Raw genomic sequence first — 21,089 nt, 5'->3', positions numbered from 1 at the left:
CCATAATTTGACAACACCAAAGGATGCTTGTCGTTTCTCAGGCAACCGTGGTTTAATTCTTTCCTTTTTAAAAGGCATTGATCTTGTTCCTGAGCTTAGGTCTGTTTTCTTTTTTGCATGGGTGGTTTTTATTTCCAGTATTGTGTTCAATGTTCCCCATCAACTGCACTTCTTTATGTTCACAGTAATAATTTCTTAGTCCTAAGCTTGTCTTTGACGATTAAAAAAAAAATGTAACGCTTAAAATTGATGCACAGTTATGATTTAAAAACAAAATGTACATATCAAATGCATTAAAATACATAAGACTGACAGTGCTGTTCTGAAAATGACTCAATGTAGATTTACAAGCTGCTGTACATTTAATGCAAACAAACAGCATCAGTAATTTTATCCAACCTTTACAAATACAAATGTTCGATATTTGTACATTCTTCCTCGTTGCACATGGGAAAGGAAAACCAACATTTCAGTAAACTGCAGCCCCGCTTAAGTGAAAGTGCAACTTTAATTAAACATGTTCAATCACAGCCTGGTGCCATTGTAAATGCTAATTGAACCTGATGATTGTATAATAGAGTATATGGCTCGGCTTTATTACAGTTTACATTACATTTACAAGCGTAATAACAGATGGTCACAGAGCTTATATGGCTTAGAAAAAAACACAACTGTATGGGAACAAATCCAATCCATCATACATCTAAATCATTTAGTTCTCACAGTAGTCATGCTTACATTATCCCTAGATTGATGCAAAACCCAAATATCGAAAAAGAAATCCTGTAATGAAAATTGCTCTAATTTGAAAAAAAACTCCCAAATATTGCAAAAACCTTTTATGTTTCCTCTAGGTGATTCAACAATCCAGTTTATGGCATAAGTGTAAAAGAAATGCTTTTTGCGCATTTCAATGTCTCTGGCAGCACTGGATGTGACGTGGCCAGTCAATCTAACATAATCAAAATCTAGTTTCCAGCTTGTTTTCCACCCATTAATAAGATGTATTTGTGCCGTAACACCACTTAATCATTATGTATTAGTGCGTTAGGCTACATAACAGCTTTGGGTCTGAATAATCATTTGAATGATCATCCACTGCCTTCTTCATCTGACTATTTCTTCATCAGCAGAAGTGCCAATTGCAATCATTTGTCAAAGACTAAAGATGTTTTTGTGCATCTCCTTTAACGGTAAGATTTTGTTTTGAAGAGGCGTCTCGCAGGACGAAATACGGAAAGTATAATTTCACTATTCAAAAAAAAACAAAAAAAAAACAAACATTGTAAACACTGACCTCCTGCTGCGCTACCGTTATTATACATTCAGAGTTTTGATTTTCTTTTGTGAAAAAGTGTATTGGAAACACGACTCATGGGAGTGGGGAAAAAAAAAAAAAAAGTACGATTTTAAGTCACCTGGAAAAAAGACATCAGAAGGCTCATTAAAATCAACACTGTATTTAACATCATCACTTTCCAGATTCATTTTAAACACATTTTGCTCAATTAGGTATACAAACAGTATAACACCTTAATATTTGCTCAGGGACAACGGCTGAAAATCATTTTGATTATCATGCAGTACATTTTTTTTTTTATCCTTACCGTCCCAATGAAACACACTGGAAATAAATTCACATTTTTTTAACCTGCCACAGATGAGATTTCACCTGTTCGCTCATAACTACATTTATATAAACCTAACCTTTTTCACATTAAAAAGGTAGATGAAGAAAAAAAATAAAAATTATTTGACATGCTCTTGAAAGCACATATACGAGAAGTGCTTGTCACCCAGTAGTGATAGTGTAGTGGAATATTATCTGACACAGTTCAGGAGTGTCTAAATGTTTATGCGCTAGAAGGGAGAGGAATCCTTTGCTTCTGCACTCAGCTACAGAATTAAGCCAATGGGACACAGGAAATGTAGACATTTCTCTGCCTTACCCCTGTGTAGATACGCAGGCATGCAACAGAGAAAAACAGTTACTTTACTATTAAGGGAGTCTTAAAGACATCTCCTTATGTTATGGTTTGACTCATCTCAAAAGGGGCGACTTTAGTTACTGCATCGAGTGATTACAACTAGCTGCTTAGAACATTATCTTGCCAGCATGTTGAATTCAATGTGTAAAATATGCTTCATAAACTTTCATTACCTTTTAATAAAAAAAAAAAAAAAAAAAAAAAAATTCAACTGGGGCCGAAATACATTCAGCTGTGTAAACACACATACAGAGGTCAGTGGGTGATTACTTGAAAGCATACAGCTGCTCAGTCCAAGGCAGCCGTCCACCTCTGTGTGATGAGGTAATCCAATTGCAGTTAGGGAGTCACTGATCAGTGTAAGTGAGTGTAAATACTGTGGCGTGGCCTGAAGCTGTCTGAAGTTTTAAACTCCATCTTGACACGCAAGAGTAGCCCCAAAGTCAATTTCTGGGAGTTAACCAGAGATTTCCCCCTGATCAATACAGCTGGCCATTGAGCTGCTGGAGAACTTCAACAACAAACTCACGAAGGGTCTAAACGAAAAACAAAAAAAGACAGAAGTAAGCATTATATTCTCAGTATAGTGTTTCGTGATTTGTCGTGCAGAATCTGTAAGAATAACTCCTTACCTGTGGCTTGCAGTGCTCCTCAATCCAGCTGAAAACACATGCAGATAGTTCTTGGAAGCTGCTCATTGAAACAGAGTTACTGAAAGACACAAACAGCGAGTCCATAATGCTCTGAAAGATGTTGAACTTGACCTGGTCAGATACCTGGTCCTCTCCCTGCTGCGGGTTGTTATGGTGAGCCTTCACTATGTGCTCATAGTTCCTGTTAAGAAAGATACAATTTCATTAATAACCACAGCTTTTGTATGAAGAATCAGTGTTTTATAAACTGGGTGACTGAGTTAACGTGATTTAATCCAAAAATCTTAACACAGATTGGAAATCATCCCTTAAATCCGTTGATGGAAATAACAGCATCATCTACCGTATTTTCCGCACTATAAGGCGCACTTCAAATCCTTAATTTTTCTAAAAAATAGACAATGCACCCATAATCAGGTGCGGCTTATGTATGAATTGTGTTGTGCTTACTGACCTCGAACCAATTTTATGTGGTACACTGCGCTCAAAAATCAGTCAAAAGGTTTTAGTGCGACTTTGGTAAGCGACTAAGCCGATCTGCTTAATTGATTTGTCGGGCCATTCAGCTGACACAGGGATGTTGTATTAAAGTCACTCCTTGGTTGGATACGGGTTGCAATGTCAGACAACGGTAGATAACCAATTATGTAGTGCTGGCAAGCAACCATCATCCAACATCTAGTCAATGTTACCTTATTATAATTAGACGTCAAGCCAACATTAGGTCTTAGTGTAAACCCAATTTTCAAATCTATATCATCATCCAAATATAATCAAATGTTGGAATACAACATTGTTCCAACCTCACACTAACTTCAATGATGAACCAATCAGAGAACAGTACATAGTACCACGCTTTCTTCCGCCACTTTTTATCTGTGGACGAATGTGTGACGAATGATTTAAAATGTGAATGGATTTTTCTGTATTAGTTATAACTGAACGATATTCAGTTATTGTGAATGAGTTGAATAAAGTTCAACTTACCACACTATTTTGTTTCGCTTTATATATGTTTTATTATGCGCCTTATAGCCCGGTGCGTCTTATGTATGAAATAGACCTGTTCATTGATATTGTGCCTTATAATACGGTGCGCCTTATGGTCTGCCAAATACGGTACTCAAGATTTGATTGCCTACCCTAATTACTGTGTCAAAGTACTCCTGAATGAGACTATTTAATCCATCAATATTTCTTTTAAAATATAAATTCATCTGACTGTATTTAGAAAAAGTCAGAATTTTGGAATCCAAACAGAGAAAGCATCTACAGAATTTAAGGAAAATGTGTGGGAGGGGAAAATAAATAAAGTGGCTTAGCTGAGGATGTATGGACAGCCATCTCACGTTTTCATGATCTTAAGTGCCATCACTTCTTTTCTCAGGAGGGAAACTTCTTCTTCTTGCTTTTTCTTTTCTTTATGAAGAAAATGGATGTAGTCAATAGCTGAAAAAGAAGAATTATCAGTTAAGTTATTTCTTCTTCCTAAATCGCCCTCCACATGTTGCCCTTACTGCTTTACATTTTCTACTTTTAAAGTAACCCAGAGAAGAGACAAGCTATTTGTTCTGCATGTTTTTGTTGAACATGTCAGTGATGAGCAAGCAAGACTGTATCGTTGAAACTAACCAGAATTTAAAAAAAAACAAACAATTAACCCTTCTTGTTTTACTGACTGAGCTTACAATATTCCATTGGAAAACTCAACATTACAGTTGTACCTACAACACTTATTAAAAAAAAACAACTTGTCCTTAAATACATAATAAAATTTGCTTTCTAACCTTACAGCAGCACAAAGAAATGTTTACATGCCAAAATTTCACTTTCAATGTAACATTTGTAACACTCTGTCTAGCGTCTAGCTCTCTCCCAAAGTAACTGAAGAACTTGAGAGCACGGCTGTAAATGATGAAACCACCTCAGAGACGTTCAGTGGACGTCATCACAGAGGCATCCAAGATGCTCAAGAACTTAATGATGCAAGAGAAAATGAGACAAACCAAGAGTACATTTTTGGTTGGCGTCTTAACCTCCAAGGTTGTAGAGGAACCCTCAGAGCTAGAAGTCCAAAGTTACTTTGTGCCACTTTACGGTCAAAGTCAGTATCCGTGGTGTAGTCAAATGTCATCACACAAATGGAATATCATAATGCATTTCTGTCTACAAACTACACAACATTTCAAAGCTGATCATTTAAATGTTTATACAGATTATCTTAACCAAATCTTACTTTTCTGCAGGATAGTAGCTTTGCTGATCTTCTGTGCTCCAACTGCAAACTCTGACTGCTGCTGGCAGGTGGGCACAATGGACTGAAGGTCATCATAGCCTTTCTAATGTTCAAAAACAGAGATTAACTTTCATCAAAACAACATCTAAAGTTAAATTACTACTATGTTAATTGTGTTACGCATCTGGGCTACCTCAGAAATCTGCCTCCTTCAGTAGCTTTACCTTGATAGCATCCCTCCTCTTTTGCTCAGCTTGTGTGTGTGCTTGTCTCCTTCGATCTTTATACGAGTCCTTATATGTCTCGTGCCTGTAGTCGCTGTCTTCATCATCTATTTGGAACATATTAACTCATTAAGACACGATGGATCAGGTGTGCTTTAACCTTTAAGCAACACACTTGTTGCCTCAACATTTTTTCAAAAAGTGCTGCTAAATGAGTTTAAAAGCTACAAGTTTCTTATTGCTTTCCATAAAGTGTATCTGAATACAGCGAGAACACCAGCAAGACATGTTTTTCTTTTTTTTGCAGAAAGAAAAATGTAAGAACGCATCTTAGGTATCCGACTTTAAATTTGCACTTAAGTGCAGAAAAGTCTAAAAACCAAAGAATTGCGTCACAATCTAAACCTGATACACACTGCCAAGTAAAAACCATCAGCAATATCATATCCTTTACATAATGAAAACTATACCTGTATTTGGTACTGAAGAGGCACTCGTTGACCCAATGCTGTTGGCCCTGGACACTACACTCCCTTTTCTGACACTTTCAGCAAAGAAAGCTTAAAAAAAAAAGAAATCAAGTCAAAAGAAGAAAGGAAAATAGTTACACGGCCGTTTTAAACTCGAAGGTTCATCAGAATCAGGTTTATTGGCCAAGTCAGGTCAAACAAGACAGGGAATTTGACTCTGTTATTTTCGCTCACTGTACAGTAGATAGACAAATGACAGCTCTTATTAATATATATACAATTTAAAAAAAAAAGAAAGGTGCAGCAGTACGAGGTAGACATGATTATTGAAAGGTTCATAGGCATATTATAAAATAATTTGAGAAAACACTCACCAGGGTCAAAGCCACTGTCGCTGAAAGCACCATCTGTCTGTCCAGCCATCACCAAAAACGAGAAGAGGCAAGAGGGAGAAAACAGGGCTCTGAGGTCAGCATGAGGAGCGGAAAGTGCGTGCAAGCTTTTTATATGTTGACAAAAAAACCATCAGCAAGCCTGTTTAAACCCCCACTGAGTGCTGCCATGATTTGCTCAATTTAACTATACAGGAGGGTAAATGCTGCAGCAAATGTGAGCTTTAATAACAAATGATCTAGGTCAACGCTACACAATAGGTACTATAATTTGAAGTTACTGAATTTTAACCAGGGGGATGGGAGGAGTGACGACTGGAGAGCACATTTCCAGAGGTGTCAACGAAGTACTTAAGTTAATTTTGGTTATCTATACTTCACTGGAATAATTATTTTTCAGACGACTTTTTACTTTTACTCCTTACATTTTCATGCAATTATCTGTACTTTTTACTCCTTACATTTTAAAAAACAGCCTCGTTACTCTATTTCATTTCGGCCTTTAAAAAAAACAAACTATCCAGTTAAATTGCTCCATCTGGATAGAGTGAATTTGGTTGTGGTTGTTTCAGACGTTCTTGTCCAGTTTTGTTCTTACATCCGTTGCCCTCAGATTCCTGCAACTAAACTTGGATGTACATTCCAATAAAGGTTAGGATAAATGATAACATGCCTCTGAAACATGTTAATGCTCAATAGTACATATATGGTTCTTTAAATATATTTGCATTATACTAAGATACATTCATTTTCAATGTCATTAATGGCTTCCCCCCCCCCCTTACATTACTTTTACTTTTATACTTTAAGTAGTTTTGAAACTAGTACTTTTATACTTTTACTTGAGTAAAAAAACTTGAGTTGATACTTCAACTTCTACAGGAGTATTTTTAAACTCTAGTATCTATACTTCTACCTGAGTAATGAGTGTGAATACTTTTGACACCTCTGCACATTTCAGTGACATGTTTAAGCCTGAATTATGGTTCTGCGTTAAATCGACGCAGAGCTTACGGCGTAGCCCCCGCCGTAAGCTCTGCGTCGGTGTAACGCAGAACCATAAATCAACCTTTACAAGAAAGTGACACTGCTGGTAATTGTATCTGACAGGGCGCAGTGCTCATTACCTACAGTGAAAATGTGTTCCTCACTTCTAGAGTATTAAAAAACAAAAAAATCCGCATGCTTTAGTCATGTTTTGTATCTAGGCTAACATATGTTTTAATAACAAACTAATTGTACGTGGGAAAACACGAGCTTTCCTTTGTTTACTTAGTCTGCTTGCTGCGTTGAAGCTAACGTCAGCTAGCCGTGGAGCTATCAAAACTCTGTTCCTCTGAGAAAAACTTCCGCATTTTGACAACGTGGTGTTTCTACCACACACGAAACATGCCAGTCAGTTTGTTAAAACAAGTTAATGATGATACTAGTGACTTACTTTCCACTGGTCCTCTGGAGACGTTGTTGGATCCGTCATTTCGGAATGCTAAATAACTAAAAGCAGCGTTGCCTTCACGTGAACCTCGTAAAATATGATCTCCTAATTACCCAATAAGTCAGTCATTCATATACACCATTCAACCGGTAGATACATATAGATACCATCTACGACCAAGTATACTGTATGAACTTTAACAATGTGTCTTGAGTTATTTTCTGGCATCTGGAATCGAAGGTGTGCGCTGAGTTTCGGTGTCTATGTGGACGGTCTCAGCTTCCAGCCGAGGCGGCCCTGAATGCACCCTGACTAGTTGCAGTACTTATTTTTAAACACAAGGGTTCGCTGTTTTACTGCTCAATTCTGCGGCCCTACCTTTACCAAATTAACTCAAGAGTAAATGTGACTCCAAGAGAATAAAAGCTCTATTACAGAAAATGTTGTTGCATTATTAAGTAGTCACATTTTATTTTTTGGTTTGGTGGTTAATTTTTGCATTTGCACATATTAGCAGATTTAGTCAAGACTAAAAAAAAAGGTCTCCAATGTAAACAAGTGTAATGCTTTCTTGGAATAATGCCTTTTAGTTGACTTTGTATCAGCGAATCTGTACTGTCATGAAACTGTACCTGATCCTATGCAATTCTTCTAATAAATTCTTCAATCAATCAATCAATCAAACTACTTTAGAAACATAGAGCACCATTTTTACTTATTAAAAAAAATCCAGAACTGCTTTGCCTTTCCGTTCAGCCACCTACTGCATTGAGCGCTCAACAGTTAAAACTCAGGTTCTGTTGGTGTCATGCACAGGAAGTTACTCTTCTGCTTTTGTGCTTCTGTGGTTTCTAGTTGTTACATTGTGAGACACACTCCCCTCTCCTTCCTCTCACACACAGGCCTCTGTGCTTTATTGAGCAGAGAAGGCATCAACTAGTGTAGAGTATAGTTATTTAGACACAGGTAAGTCTTTTTTCAGTCCTTACCTTATTCTTAGAGGTACTTGTAGAGTTAATGAGAGGGCAAACATGAGGACAGCCCTTCTTTTTTTATTACCCACCTTGTCCTCCGGACGGAGCAGGATTTACTAAACCAAAGGCTTGATGTTCCCCTCCTTGAAGTTCCAGGACTCGGTTTGATTTCTTTTTCTTGTCATTTGGAGTGATCACCTTTCATCACTCATTTGGAATACACTGATTTCTCAGGAGAAGGGGTTTGTGTAAAGCTTTCCTCCTGGATTACTTGTGGAGATTAGTGATGGGGAATGCAGCGGCAGGGGGCTTGGAGCAAGAACCGGCTGAGGGCCGAGAGGCCAGGAACTCAGTCGGGACAGCTTCCACAATGAGTGATCCCACGCTAGGCCCAAAGAAGCAGTCTGCCCCTCCAAAACTTCCCATGCCCCCAGAAGAGGAGCTGGAGGAGCGCTTCAATATGGTGCTGGTAAGTGGCTTAATGTACACACCCTTACTGCATCAAAACACAAAGAGGCTGTTGTTTCTGTCACAGAAGCTGAGGGGACTGATTATGTATCAAATTGGTCAGCTATGATTCGAGTTTTAAAACTGCAGAGTCCTGTTTGCTCCTATTTTGCTGCCTTAAATCCAGATAAAATAGTAGATATGTCGGCCATCTACCAGTTTTAAACTTAGTATTAAGGAATAACTTTTTCAGAGGTTTTGATAAGTGATCCAGCATCTCCAATTTTTTCATGCTATAAATGCACAAAGGTCATCAATTATAGAAAGTATTTATTTCCATCCGTCTGGTTTGTAAACTTCATGCTGAGAGCAGGGTGATTAGTGCATACATGGCTAGCTGGCCCCAAGGGGAAGTTGAGCAACACATTTACATGACAGGACACAGGACCGGAAAGCAAGTGTTTCACCATTCTTAAACAGTCCTACATGGTGGAAGCATTAAACCTCATGATTCCTGCCTACAGCACTTTTGCTTGAATATATATTTTATGAAGACATCAAAACACATTATTTCGCAGTTCAGCTGCATATTTCTCATGGGAAAAAGAAACAAAAACCTTTTCTTTTTATGTTGGCAGTGCCAAAGAATGGCAGTGTGATAAATATATGCTCGGGTACAGTCTGATGCCGGGTAAATTCAACAGGAAATTGAAAGGGCAGCAACAAAATACAGAAATTATGTAATGGTGTAAAAACACCCACTTTAAGAGTGTGGGGGAAGGCACTGACGTCTTCTCTGGGCCTGAGTTCATTCAATATGGATTGAAAAATCAAATGAAATCATAATGTTCTGTTGGGACTCAATTACACGATGTCCTCGGGGCTAAAGTTGAGACGGACAGCCTGTTATCAGTACACAAACCGGTGAATCTGTGTATTAGTGCACACAGCTTATTAATTTATACATCTGTGGAGGCATTGAGCTGTATATGCAGGTATTCAAGGAACAGATGATTTAATCCAGACGTCTTTTCTGGGATGTCTGGATTTATCCTGATAGCAGTCCAGACCTATCACATTTCGCAAATTATATCACAAAAAATATGACAGTGGAGGTCCTGAAGTGTTGAGCAGCTGAAATGTTATGTCAAGCAATAATAATTAAGAAAAAAAATGTTTATGGCATCAGAATTCATAGTGGGCTTAAACAAATCAAGAATAAAGAAACATTTGTCAGTTTCAAATGTTTATGTGATATTTTGTGCCATTTTCAAATGAATATAGGGTTGAAATAATTTGTAAATTATTCCACGGGTGGTTTATTGAAATTGTTTTGTACACAGAATCCCATCTTCTTCCTGCTCTTCATAGACGCATACTCTTGTATATGGTTAGGGAACCCGGGACTTGTGGTTTTGGTGGCAACTAGAATAAAAAAACCAAACAAACACCCAAAAGAATTTCTACGGTGAATCTCATGACTGAAAAAAATGACTGCTTGATACACATATTAAAAGATGCGTTTTTAAAGACCTTGACTATAATTCAAATCCTGACATACATATAGCGACTTCAGGGTTATACTTGTATATCTGCGTGAAGACTGTTTTCATTCAGATGATGGACAAAGATGGTCCGTCCAGATAATCTGAAGAATAAACCCTCACCATATAAATGAATGCATGACCATTCCATTTATTTCTTTTGTAGAATACTTCCAATATAACTTAGAAGAATGCCACAAAGACACTTAATGTTGATTGTATCACCAACTATGCGAGGAAAGGAGAAGTGGACCTTTTCCTTCTCCTTTTCTATTTTGTTTTAACTTCAAAAAAAGTGAGTGACTGATATTTCTATCGTTTAGCTGAGCTTGTACCACAGATGCCGCAGAAGGACTCCTCCCTTACCCCACCTAGGCTGAAGATCAGCGCCTCGGCGCTAAAGAAACGGGCCATTTCCGTTCAGCTTGTCCTTTTTTTTTTTTAATAAAAAAAAGTGTGAAAAATAAATGACAAACCACTGCTCGAGTGTACCCAGGCTTAGATCTGGGTGTGGTTAGATTAAAAACCACACCCAGAGTCGGTTTAAATTGTGCGCCTTGTCAGCATTTGCTCAGTGTTTTGGTCCAGGTTCAGGACCAGGTGGTAACTACGGTGGAAATATCAGGTTGAATTACGTAGAAAAACGTTTAAAAAATGTCATTGTGGGGATGGAAACTCAGATCACTGGGTTTGAATCACTCATGAAACCTTCTTTCAGCTTCACAACTCATTCAGTTAAGCTCTTTCAGTGGGAGGAAAACACACATATCTGAAGTGAGATAGGCTGACTTCAGATATGTGTATCATTAGGCTGCAAGTCAACCTAAGATGCATTTTATATAAAAGGATGGGTTCATTCTAAACTTTGCTATGCAAAGAAATAAAAGTCAGAAGTTGATCAAAACTTTGGTTCATTAAATTACAAAGCAAAAACAAAGAGTTGAACATTAGCAGTGTCTATTTACCATGTGATTTGCTGTGCTACCTGCTTTCCACAGAAAGTAAATGTGTGGTTTTGTAGCATGATCAGGAAGAATGAAGAAATAGTGGAAAGGTTCAAATGAAGTGTCAAAGGAGCTAAATATTTCCTTTTTATTAAAAACATCATCTTTCTTTTTCTTTTTCTCTCTTTTCTTTGTTTCTTTCAGAGCCACATGAACTTGCCTCCAGATAAACTGAAGCTGTTGAGCCAGTACGACAATGATAAGAAATGGGAATTGGTCTGTGATCAGGTGAGAGCTTCCGATGCTTCTAGTTTCAAACGTCGCACACGGAGGAAAAGTGTCGCCATGTTGACGGGGACAGGGTTGAAGCACAGTACATAAACACCCACATCTGTGTGGTGTGTGTGCAGAACGAAAACCTTGCAGCAGGGTTTCTGTGGTGACGAACGATAGATGCGTTGGCATGGAAACACAGAGCTGTTTGTGTCTATTTACTGGTGCAGACAGGAGGAGTTCTATCTGTACATGATGCTAGATGTTGTTTTGTGCATCTAGTCCAGGTAGCATTTGATGCACATAAAAAAGAAATGCATTATATGAAGAAAAAAAACATTGAATGTATTTGTTTGGGTATATGAAGTGACTAACATCTCAGTAACGTTGCCATGACAACGTAGTCACTGTGTTTGTCTGAAGCAGGACAGTGTGGCATCACATAACCAAATCAGAGTACAGTTAAACAGTTTCCCCGTCTTCATTCCCATCAGTTTCATGTTTTGTACTGTTATCTGTAGCTCGGAAATGAGTAGCGTAAAACTGAAACACCAGTTTCAAGAGTCACCCCCTGCACAAGGGTGGGGTGGGGATTTGACTCCACTCCATTAAACTAGCTGCTATGAACAAGAGCTTAAAAACATGATGTAGGGAGCTTTTGTTACTATTACTGCGCAGAATATCATGTCAACTAAAAAAAGAGAGCAAATTGTTTATTGTTTAAGAACAAAATCTTGATTCTGGTGTGAATCCTTCTCCTCCAGGAGCGTTTCCAGGTGAAGAGTCCACCATCTACTTACCTGAGCAAAATCAAGAGCTTCTACCAAGATCAAGTTGGGGTGTCTCGGAGGGTCGGTGAAAGCATCTTTCATTCATATTTGATGTAGCATTCATTTTCAAGTACAAGAAATCATGATTTGAATGTATCTCTTCTGCTGCCTTAGTCAAAGAAAAGAATCCAAGATGCCACACAGGTTCTCAAAAACCTGGAGATCTCCCTTCGCACCAATCACATCGGGTGAGCTTAATAAGTGGGATCACACCTTTTGCTACCCTGTATCATTTTATGTCATTTTTTTTTTAAGGTTGTTTTTTTTTTTGCTCCTCGGTGACTCTCATTCTGAGTATGTGTTGGCTTTTATAGCTTCCAATCAGAACTCCTCCCCGACTGTCTATTTTCAGCATGATGCAGACTGAGCAGTTGTTCTGCACGCAGCTTGGTCGGCATTCCTAATTATTTTCCTCTTTAGCACAAAGAATTAGTCCGGTTTCTTTGGATTTTACTTTGTTTCCAGTACAAAACCGCCTCAAAGCCCTGGTAGATAGGCACACAACCAATCAGAGGAACAAAATATGTGATGACAATCATGTTGGTTGTTTGACCTAGTGTCTTTTAGATTTGTATGAGTCATATGATGAAGCCCTTCCCCCATCATGATGCTTACTTCCACCTCTGTACCTTCTGAGTTTCCAGTCAATTTATCTCTAAAACCAACCCAACTTTTTCCTCGTATCACTTCTGAGGGCTTTGATACCAATTAAATGCCACAATTCTTGCACCATTGCGCCAGTGGTGGTCAAAAGCTTGACAGGATACTTTAAGACGTCTGCAAAAAGGGGGAAAAAAGGTTTTTGCAATAGTGTGAAGCAATGGTAATACAACATTAATTTTATAGCGACATTATTTATCTTTCTATAGATGGGCCCAAGAATTTCTCAATGAGCAGAATAAAGGTTTGGATGTCCTGGTGGAATACCTTTCCCACGCTCAAAGTGACACCTCGTGAGTACCAACAAAATCCTACAGTCTTCTGGTCCTCCTCCAGTAAGGTTATGTATAACCAGTGTCTACATTTCATAGATTCGATGTGGAGGTCGTGGAAAACGGCGGCAGCGTGTCAGATCGGCGCAAGTCAGCAGAAAGGTCGATGGAAGATTTGACCAAGAGCTCCAACAGCAGTCAGTCTCACGGGATGAGCAGAGCCGCTCGGGCGTTGACCGTGAGGTAAGACGCTCCCGTCATAAAGGATCAGTGAAGTCGGGCCGTCGTGAGAAATAAAGCCGGCTCTCAACCTCATTCATTCTGATTGAGAAGGAACATATATTAAAAAAATATATAATGATGCGAAGCAGAGGTGGTGTGGCGCTGGAGTGATGGGGTGGCACAGAGGTGCTCAGGTACAGTGTCATTTTATCAGAAATCTGTCTCAAAACTTTATTCCTACAAGTCACTAGTTAATGATTGTCGGTTTTTACTAAAATTAGTCAAATCTTTGTTGCTCTAGCGATAAACAAAATTGCATAAAATGATGACACAACCAACTGATTGCTGAATTATGAAGTAAAATCTGTCATAGGGATTACAGCTTAATCAGTATCTTTATTATTATTTGTATGAAAGCTGTTTTTATGGCCCCTCTAATTCCATGGTCATTATTTCTACTGCGTAGCTTCCTCCTGACAAATACCTCACTTTCACATTATTTTCTCCTTTATTACACGTTTTGACCAAAACATGTTTTAGTCTCCACTTCAAAGCCTTTGTACAAATGCAGGCATCTCTTTCCTCAGAGCTTTTATTGAGTCTATGCGCTTGTTATCCCGTTACAGAATAAGCTCCACGCTGGCGCACAAGATGCACAAGAAGTCCCATTCATCCCATCAGAGAGATGACATACATGTGTGCATCATGTGCCTGAGAGCCATCATGAACTACCAGGTAGAGCCTTCCCCTGCTGGTCTGAAGAAGTCACTTTTTTTTCCATCGACTTGCTTAAGATCAGGCGTTAATAACGTCTCTCTGCTTTCAGTCTGGTTTTAACCTGGTGATGACTCATCCGCGTTGTGTGAATGAGATCACGCTCAGCCTAAACAGCAGGAATCCCAGGTGCGTGCATTTGAATGGTGTTTGTTCCCCCATCTGTCAGTGAGCACATCTCACGCCTCCTGCTTCCCCGTGACAGGACCAAAGCCCTCGTGTTGGAGCTGCTGGCTGCCGTGTGTCTTGTCAGAGGAGGCCACGACATCATCCTTTCTGCTTTTGACAACTTTAAGGAGGTGAAATCTGTTTTTTTGCGTGGTGATTTCACTGTTTTGCATTGGTCGCGTGGGACTGACAGTTCACTCATGCCAGTATTGCAGACTTCCCCTCTTTCATTAGTCATGTGTGAGTGACACGGTTTCCTCCTCACATGGACTGTGATCATAATTTTAGCTCATGAGAAGCATGCACATGTTAGTCTTGAGTAAAGTGTGTTGCAGAGGTACTCACCACTCACCTGGTATACTCAATAAAGAGGTGAATATATACATACACCAAGTGTAGTTGTTGTTTTCCCTGACGGGGTGTAAATAACTCAATAGATGTAACTATTTAGAAAACCAAACTGCATTTCTGCCCCCATGTGGGCAACAGTTAAAACACATCACTCAAAAAAGTGTTATTTTCTAGGTGAGCAAAGAAAGGAACCGCTTCGAAAAGCTGATGGAGTACTTCGTCCATGATGACAACAACATTGACTTCATGGTAGGGCCATGCGTTTATCACCTGCACCGCAGCACGCAGAAGCTGTAAGAAACCAGACTTAACTGTTATTTAACTCTGTCTGCAGGTGGCCTGCATGCAGTTCATCAACATCGTGGTCCACTCAGTGGAGAACATGAACTTCCGCGTTCATCTACAGTATGAGTTCACCCACCTGGGATTGGACAAGTATCTGGAAGTAAGTGTGCCTGAAAAACCCAGGTCAGACCTTTTCCAAAGGTGTGGTGTGGTCGCCGCTGAGAGCAGAGAACTTCCAGTGAAAGTTTCTTAAAATGACAATTACCAGTTCACATAATTACCAAGTGAATCTGCAGTTCCCTTTATCTTAAGGAAGTTTCACAATGACTTCACTTTATGTGTACATATGTGTGTATAACAATTACATGGATGTCCAGCCTATGAATGCAAAATCTACACGTTTCAGCCTTCATGAACATTTAGTAGTTCAGAACAAAATCTGCTCCGTAGAGCTGCTGTAGATGAGGAGCGTACATGTTGCTCATCATCATCAGACTTTACAAAATTAATGTTTCATGAGATTGGTTAGTTTTGTAATATGCATTACTAATGCATTACATTTCTAAACTGATGGGAATTTCAGTTATTTACACGTCAGATTATGTTTCAGAAAATGTCCCTGAGTTGATTAAATCGGCTAATCTCCCGTCTGGGTTCAGGCGCAGGTGAAGGAGCACGTGATAGTTGGAAGAGGAAAAAAAAAAAGGAAAGCATTGTGTGAATCACTGTTTTGTAAAAGTTTGTGAGGCAACAAACTTAGTTACAAGTCTAAACTTGTGGGGTTTGTGTCCCCGCAAGGTGTAATCCTCATAAAGAGGTCTCTCCAATTATAGAGCCAGCGTTGTGTCTGCTGCTCAGAGTTTTGTTGATGTGGAGAAGTACACTTTTTTTTGCATCCAGCTTTTTGTCAAATCATCATCACAAGGCATCGAGTGTATTAGCGCCGTGCTGGTTCACGTCAGCCTACTAAAAGCAAAATAAGACTTCTTTTTATCTATTTTTACTGCACTCCAGTTAAAATGATCTCTTTTGCTGAATATTTTCTCTCTCACTCTCCGTTTAACGTGCACCATGTGCACTTATGGAGCCCCAAAATGTTTATTTTACATAATATGTTGTATCCTCACCAAATATTACCATATCTTTTTTTATTTTTTTATTTATTTGGTGCATTAGAGTCTGAAACAAACGGAGAGTGAAAAGCTTCAGGTCCAGATCCAGGCCTACCTGGACAACGTCTTGGATGTGGGAGTCCTGATGGAGGAAGCAGAGAACCGAGGAGGTGTGCTGGAGCACGCCGACGAACTACAGGAGCACAACATACAGGTAAAACAGGCAAATAAACAGAAACAGAGAGAGGCTTTGGTGATGCACGGAACCCTGCGTGTAGAGGAATGTTAAAATGATGCCCATCTGTCGTGCTGCAGCTGAACACCCGGCTTCAGGAGATCGAGAATCAGAGCATCGAGAGGATATCTGAGCTGGAGACTCAGCTCATGCAGGCCACCAAGGAGACGGAGCTGCTCAAAGTAAGTGCTGTCTACGAAGAGGGTTAATACGATGAATAATCCAAGGAATAATGACAGTGATCACTTTAAATCTTCATATAAAGGTAAAAATCGAACTATCTTTAGTAGAAAATAACAAATAACAAATTTTTAGAGTGAATGATGAATATGAGTCACAGTCATGCTGACATCTAAGGTCTTGAGGTCAGGAACTATTGGAAGTTTGGTGCACATTTATGTTTCACAGGATCGTCTGACTTTTGTCCTTCCGCTACCAGGATATCTACTATCAAGATCTCTGATCAAGTTCATGCAAAATGAGTTCCTGTTATCACCCCCCTGAGGCGTTAGAGCCACTAGCATTGGGTTGTGTGTTATATGGTGTGTGTTGCTGTTTGTGGAGTTGAGCCTGAGTCTGTGTGTCGTAGGAAAGCCTCAGGGAGTCGTGCTCTCAGGTTAGTGCTTTGCAGCAGAGAGAAAGAGAGCGGGAGCTGGACAGGGAGAGGGAAAAGGACAGGGAGCGTCTGAGCACCTCCATCGGTCAGACGACCTCGGAGCTGGAGCAGAAGGTCCAGGAGCTGCAGGACAAAGGCCTGATCCGACTGGGACGCAGCGCCTCCGGCAGCCTGGACATCCAGGTGGTCCCCGTCACGGTGGTCGAATACGTCCAAAGCCCGTCTCCAGCAGGCCAGCCCAGCACGCCGAGCTCCGATTCAACAGACTCCGCATCTGTCCTCCCTTCTCCACCTCCTCCACCTCCTCCACCTCCCCTTCCTGGTGGTCCAGGGCAGGCTGCCTCTCCTCCTCCTCCTCCTCCCCCTCCCCCACCCGGGGCAGGTCCACCGCCGCCTCCTCCTCCGCCTCCACTACCTGGGGCAGGTCCACCGCCACCCCCACCTCCCCCACCCGGTGCCGGTCCGCCACCCCCGCCTCCCCCACCTGGTGCTGGACCTCCACCACCTCCACAAGCCAGTCAGCCGGGTGAGGATGCTGAGATAAATCTGAAAATGATGACAACCTCTCTTGACTCGATAGCAGTGGAACAGAGGAGATTGTCTGTTTGACCACTTTTCTTTATTTTTCTGCGCTTTCAGGGCTTAAGACTAAGAAGACCATTCAGACCAAGTTTAAGATGCCTCTGTTGAACTGGCAGGCTTTAAAACCAAACCAGGTTACAGGCACCGTCTTCAACGAGCTGGATGATGAGCAGATTTTAGGGGTGAGATTTTTTTTTTTTACATTTTTCATGCATATATATATATATCTATATATATATATATATAGATATATATATATATATATATATCTATATAGATATATATATATATATATATATATATATATATATATACATATATATATGAATATGAAAGTTCTGTGATCTTTGAAATGCAACCACTCTTATCCGGTTCTTGTTCTGCCTGTTCCAGGAACTGAACATGGATGTGTTTGAGGCGCAGTTCAAGACCAGGGCCCAGGGTGATCCAGGAGATGTGTTGAAGGTCAAGAAAAAGATGACCCAAAAGGCACCCAGCAAGACGTCCTTGATTGACCCAAACAAGGCCAAGAATCTTGCAATCACTCTGCGCAAAGGGGGGATGAGCCCATCTGCTATCTGCACCGCCATAGAGGCGTAGGTTCTCGTGCTGCATCGTTGACCGTCCTCCTCAAAAATAGGTTCCTCCTGTTGCCAGGCATTGGTTAACCCTGACCCCCGTTTGCACAGGTACGACCAGCAGTCTTTGTCTATAGATTTCTTGGAACTGCTTGAGCACTTCATACCGTCAGACTTCGAAAAGAAGCTCCTGGACAACTATGAGAAAGACGGACGTCCGCTGGAGGAGCTGACTGACGAAGACCAGTTTATTTTACGCTTTGGGAAGATTGCTCGTCTGAGCAAGAGAATTAGCACCCTCACTTTCATGGGAAACTTCCCGGAGACCGTCAAGCGCCTGCAACCGGTGAGTTTATCAAATGCATTCCACCTATGGCTGGAACTGTTTTTTTTTAAATTTTTTTTTAACATGTTTCTTTATTGGGTAGTCGATGTAATGCATATTACACAATAAACATTTTTTTAAAGGATTCGACAGAATACCCCGTTTTATATTTTACCACATACACACAAAACAGAAAAAAACAACCCAAAAAAAACCAAAAAAACAACAAGTAAAATAAATAAGGACACAAAACTTAACATAACACCGCAAAACACACACACTGCAAAATACGTAATTATAAACAGGTCCCAAAGTAAGTACCAATTACCAATCAAACTCTGACTGAAGACAATAATAATAGGAAAAATAAAGTAATAAAATAAAATACAGGACACACAAGACAACAACAACAACAAAAATAATAATAAATAAATAAATAAATAAATAAATAAATAAATAAATAAATAAATAAATAAATAAAATGAAATAAGATAAATAAATACAAATTAAAATAAACAGACATAAGAGGAACCCTAAAAAAAATAGACATGGTTAGCAATATCATACTTCCCTATAATTAAATTAAATCAAATTGAATTAATCTTCTAAGGATGCCAAAGAATTAACAAAAGAAAGAATAGGTTCCCAAATATAAGAAAACTGGTTTTGTAAATATAAGATAACTGGTTTTAAACATGTGTTCATACTGTTCTTACTTCATCCACAGCAACTGAACTCCATCATTGCTGCATCCATGTCTATCAAGTCTTCAACCAAACTGAAGAAGGTCTTAGAAGTAAGTAAGGCTGAATCCAAACATGCATTTAGCTACTAATTGTGACACATAGTGACTCATGTAATGTGTTCCCTTTCAGATTGTTCTGGCCTTTGGTAACTACATGAACAGCAGCAAGAGAGGCGCAGCCTACGGTTTCAGGCTGCAGAGTCTGGACCTCGTAAGTAGCTTTTCTTTCTAGATCTATTCTTGCACTCACAGGAAACTTTAAATCAGCTTTCTCTCCATTTTGTTTTAGTTGTTGGAGACCAAATCTACCGACCGCACACAGACGCTACTTCACTTCATCACCGAAATTATCCAGGAAAAATACTCCGACTTGGCCAACTTCCACACCGATCTTCACTTCGTAGACAAGGCGGCTCTTGGTACGGACACTCGCTCGGGCTGGAAAGATACGCACCTTGTTATCTGAGCAAGGAAAGTGTTTAAACTGGTTTTGATTTCGTTGCCAGCGTCCCTGGACAGCATTCTCCAAGATGTCCGCTCACTGGAGCGAGGGATGGAGATGGCCAAGAAGGAGTTTCTGGTGCAAGACGACAGTCCTGTGCTGAAGGAGTTCATCAAAACAAACTGCGAGCTGCTGGAGGCTTTACTCAAGGACAGCAAGACTGCACAGGTTGGCCTTTTATTCATATGAAAAAGCTCAACCTGTAAACTTCTAAAATCCTCACACGCACATGCGTTGTTCTTGTTTCAGGAGGCTTACATCTCTGTGGTGGAATACTTTGGAGAAAACCCCAAAACCACGCAGCCCTCCATGTTCTTCCCCATGTTTGGCCGTTTCATAAAGGCCTATAAGGTGAAGGTGGTTCTCATATTTATTAGTTAGTTTACTTTAATTGTTGGATTGCATGCTGATATTCTTTGCCATGATTGAGTGCAGACAGCGCAACAAGCTATTGAGCAGAAAAAGAAAATGGAGCACGAGAGCCAGGAGGTGAAAGACTCACCTTCTCCAAACAAGCCTGGTGCACAAAAGGTAAGACACATGTCTTACAATGTCTTAAAAACAAAATACTCAGACAGACAGCCTTCACAATTAGGTCATGTTTAACTTCTGTCCGGTAGAGCCCGATGCCCATGATGCCGAAGATGGACCTGATAGCGGAGCTGAAGAAGAGGCAGGTGAAAACTCCGGTTCGCGAGGGGAAGGACGGTGCACTGGAGGACATCATCACAGGTACGGAGACACGATGGGAGCGGCGTGTTTGAGCTGTTGCCTGGTTATGAATCTGCCTTCACGTCTGCACGTCTGTGCTTTCCCCTCAGATCTGAGGAACACACCATACAGGCGGGCAGATGGGCGCCGGCCGGCGCAGCGCCAGGACACTTAAGCCACTTCTGCTTGATATTTTTATTTTATTATTTTCTTTACAAATGTTACTGGAATCACACTCAAATGTACAAGCAGTTGAGAAGCTTTAAATGCCCTGTATATACTATAAATCACAATCTTTGGTTAGCCGTATGAAAGTGTGGATTAACAATATACTGATTTGTAAATAGAATTTGGAAGTTTTCTTATGTTTTTTTTAACAAGCAGGTCATGAATTGTGATTATAAATATTAACCAAACAAATTAACTGTTCCTTTGGTACCTCAGTCTGTGTTTATGGTTCAAGTCTGTAAGAATTTTGCCAATTCACTGAACATTTTTAAAGTAAACCCATTTTTAGCCTTTGTGTCTGTGTTTTCTTTAA

General features: G+C 39.9%; 2 protein-coding genes across 2 annotated transcripts; one reads left to right on the top strand and one right to left on the bottom strand.

Annotated features, from left to right (window-relative positions):
• Positions 1–246: 246 nt before the first annotated feature.
• mlx (MAX dimerization protein MLX) lies at positions 247–7,652 on the bottom strand. The gene is made up of 8 exons (XM_061710922.1): positions 7,402–7,652; positions 5,946–5,982; positions 5,572–5,661; positions 5,102–5,208; positions 4,878–4,980; positions 3,991–4,090; positions 2,621–2,822; positions 247–2,524 (listed from the first exon to the last, which is right to left on the bottom strand). The coding sequence occupies exons 1-8, from the start codon at positions 7,438–7,440 to the stop codon at positions 2,468–2,470; spliced, it is 735 nt and encodes a 244-aa protein (XP_061566906.1). The 5' UTR covers positions 7,441–7,652; the 3' UTR covers positions 247–2,467.
• Positions 7,653–8,153: 501 nt separating this feature from the next.
• fmnl1a (formin-like 1a) lies at positions 8,154–20,919 on the top strand. Its single transcript, XM_061711993.1, has 25 exons — positions 8,154–8,841; positions 11,512–11,595; positions 12,345–12,431; positions 12,525–12,598; positions 13,280–13,363; positions 13,442–13,585; positions 14,191–14,299; positions 14,391–14,467; positions 14,544–14,637; positions 15,032–15,106; positions 15,192–15,302; positions 16,319–16,468; positions 16,570–16,671; positions 17,079–17,631; positions 17,745–17,869; positions 18,081–18,283; positions 18,377–18,611; positions 19,318–19,386; positions 19,466–19,546; positions 19,625–19,754; positions 19,842–20,005; positions 20,087–20,188; positions 20,273–20,368; positions 20,458–20,569; positions 20,659–20,919. The coding sequence occupies exons 1-25, from the start codon at positions 8,659–8,661 to the stop codon at positions 20,721–20,723; spliced, it is 3,309 nt and encodes a 1,102-aa protein (XP_061567977.1). The 5' UTR covers positions 8,154–8,658; the 3' UTR covers positions 20,724–20,919.
• Positions 20,920–21,089: the final 170 nt, after the last annotated feature.

The sequence above is a fragment of the Cololabis saira genome, chromosome 21, assembly GCF_033807715.1.
Source record: "Cololabis saira isolate AMF1-May2022 chromosome 21, fColSai1.1, whole genome shotgun sequence".
Taxonomy (NCBI): Eukaryota; Metazoa; Chordata; class Actinopteri; order Beloniformes; family Belonidae; genus Cololabis; species Cololabis saira.
The sequence above is the reverse complement of the archived record's forward strand: the minus strand, read 5'-3'. Positions and strand labels throughout refer to the sequence as shown.

What these genes read in the sequence shown, in the direction of transcription:
- mlx (XM_061710922.1), bottom strand. Translation starts at nt 7,440, where the DNA reads ATGACGGATCCAACAACGTCTCCAGAGGACCAGTGGAAA. An exon ending in GCACTTAAGATCATGAAAAC is followed by an intron (nt 2,823 to 3,990) that starts GTGAGATGGCTG and finishes CTTTCTTAACAG; the next exon opens with GAACTATGAGCACATAGTGA. An exon ending in AGGAGCACTGCAAGCCACAG is followed by an intron (nt 2,525 to 2,620) that starts GTAAGGAGTTAT and finishes TTTTTCGTTTAG; the next exon opens with ACCCTTCGTGAGTTTGTTGT.
- fmnl1a (XM_061711993.1), top strand. Translation starts at nt 8,659, where the DNA reads ATGGGGAATGCAGCGGCAGGGGGCTTGGAGCAAGAACCGGCTGAGGGC. An exon ending in ATGATGAGCAGATTTTAGGG is followed by an intron (nt 17,870 to 18,080) that starts GTGAGATTTTTT and finishes TGCCTGTTCCAG; the next exon opens with GAACTGAACATGGATGTGTT. An exon ending in CCGTCAAGCGCCTGCAACCG is followed by an intron (nt 18,612 to 19,317) that starts GTGAGTTTATCA and finishes CTTCATCCACAG; the next exon opens with CAACTGAACTCCATCATTGC.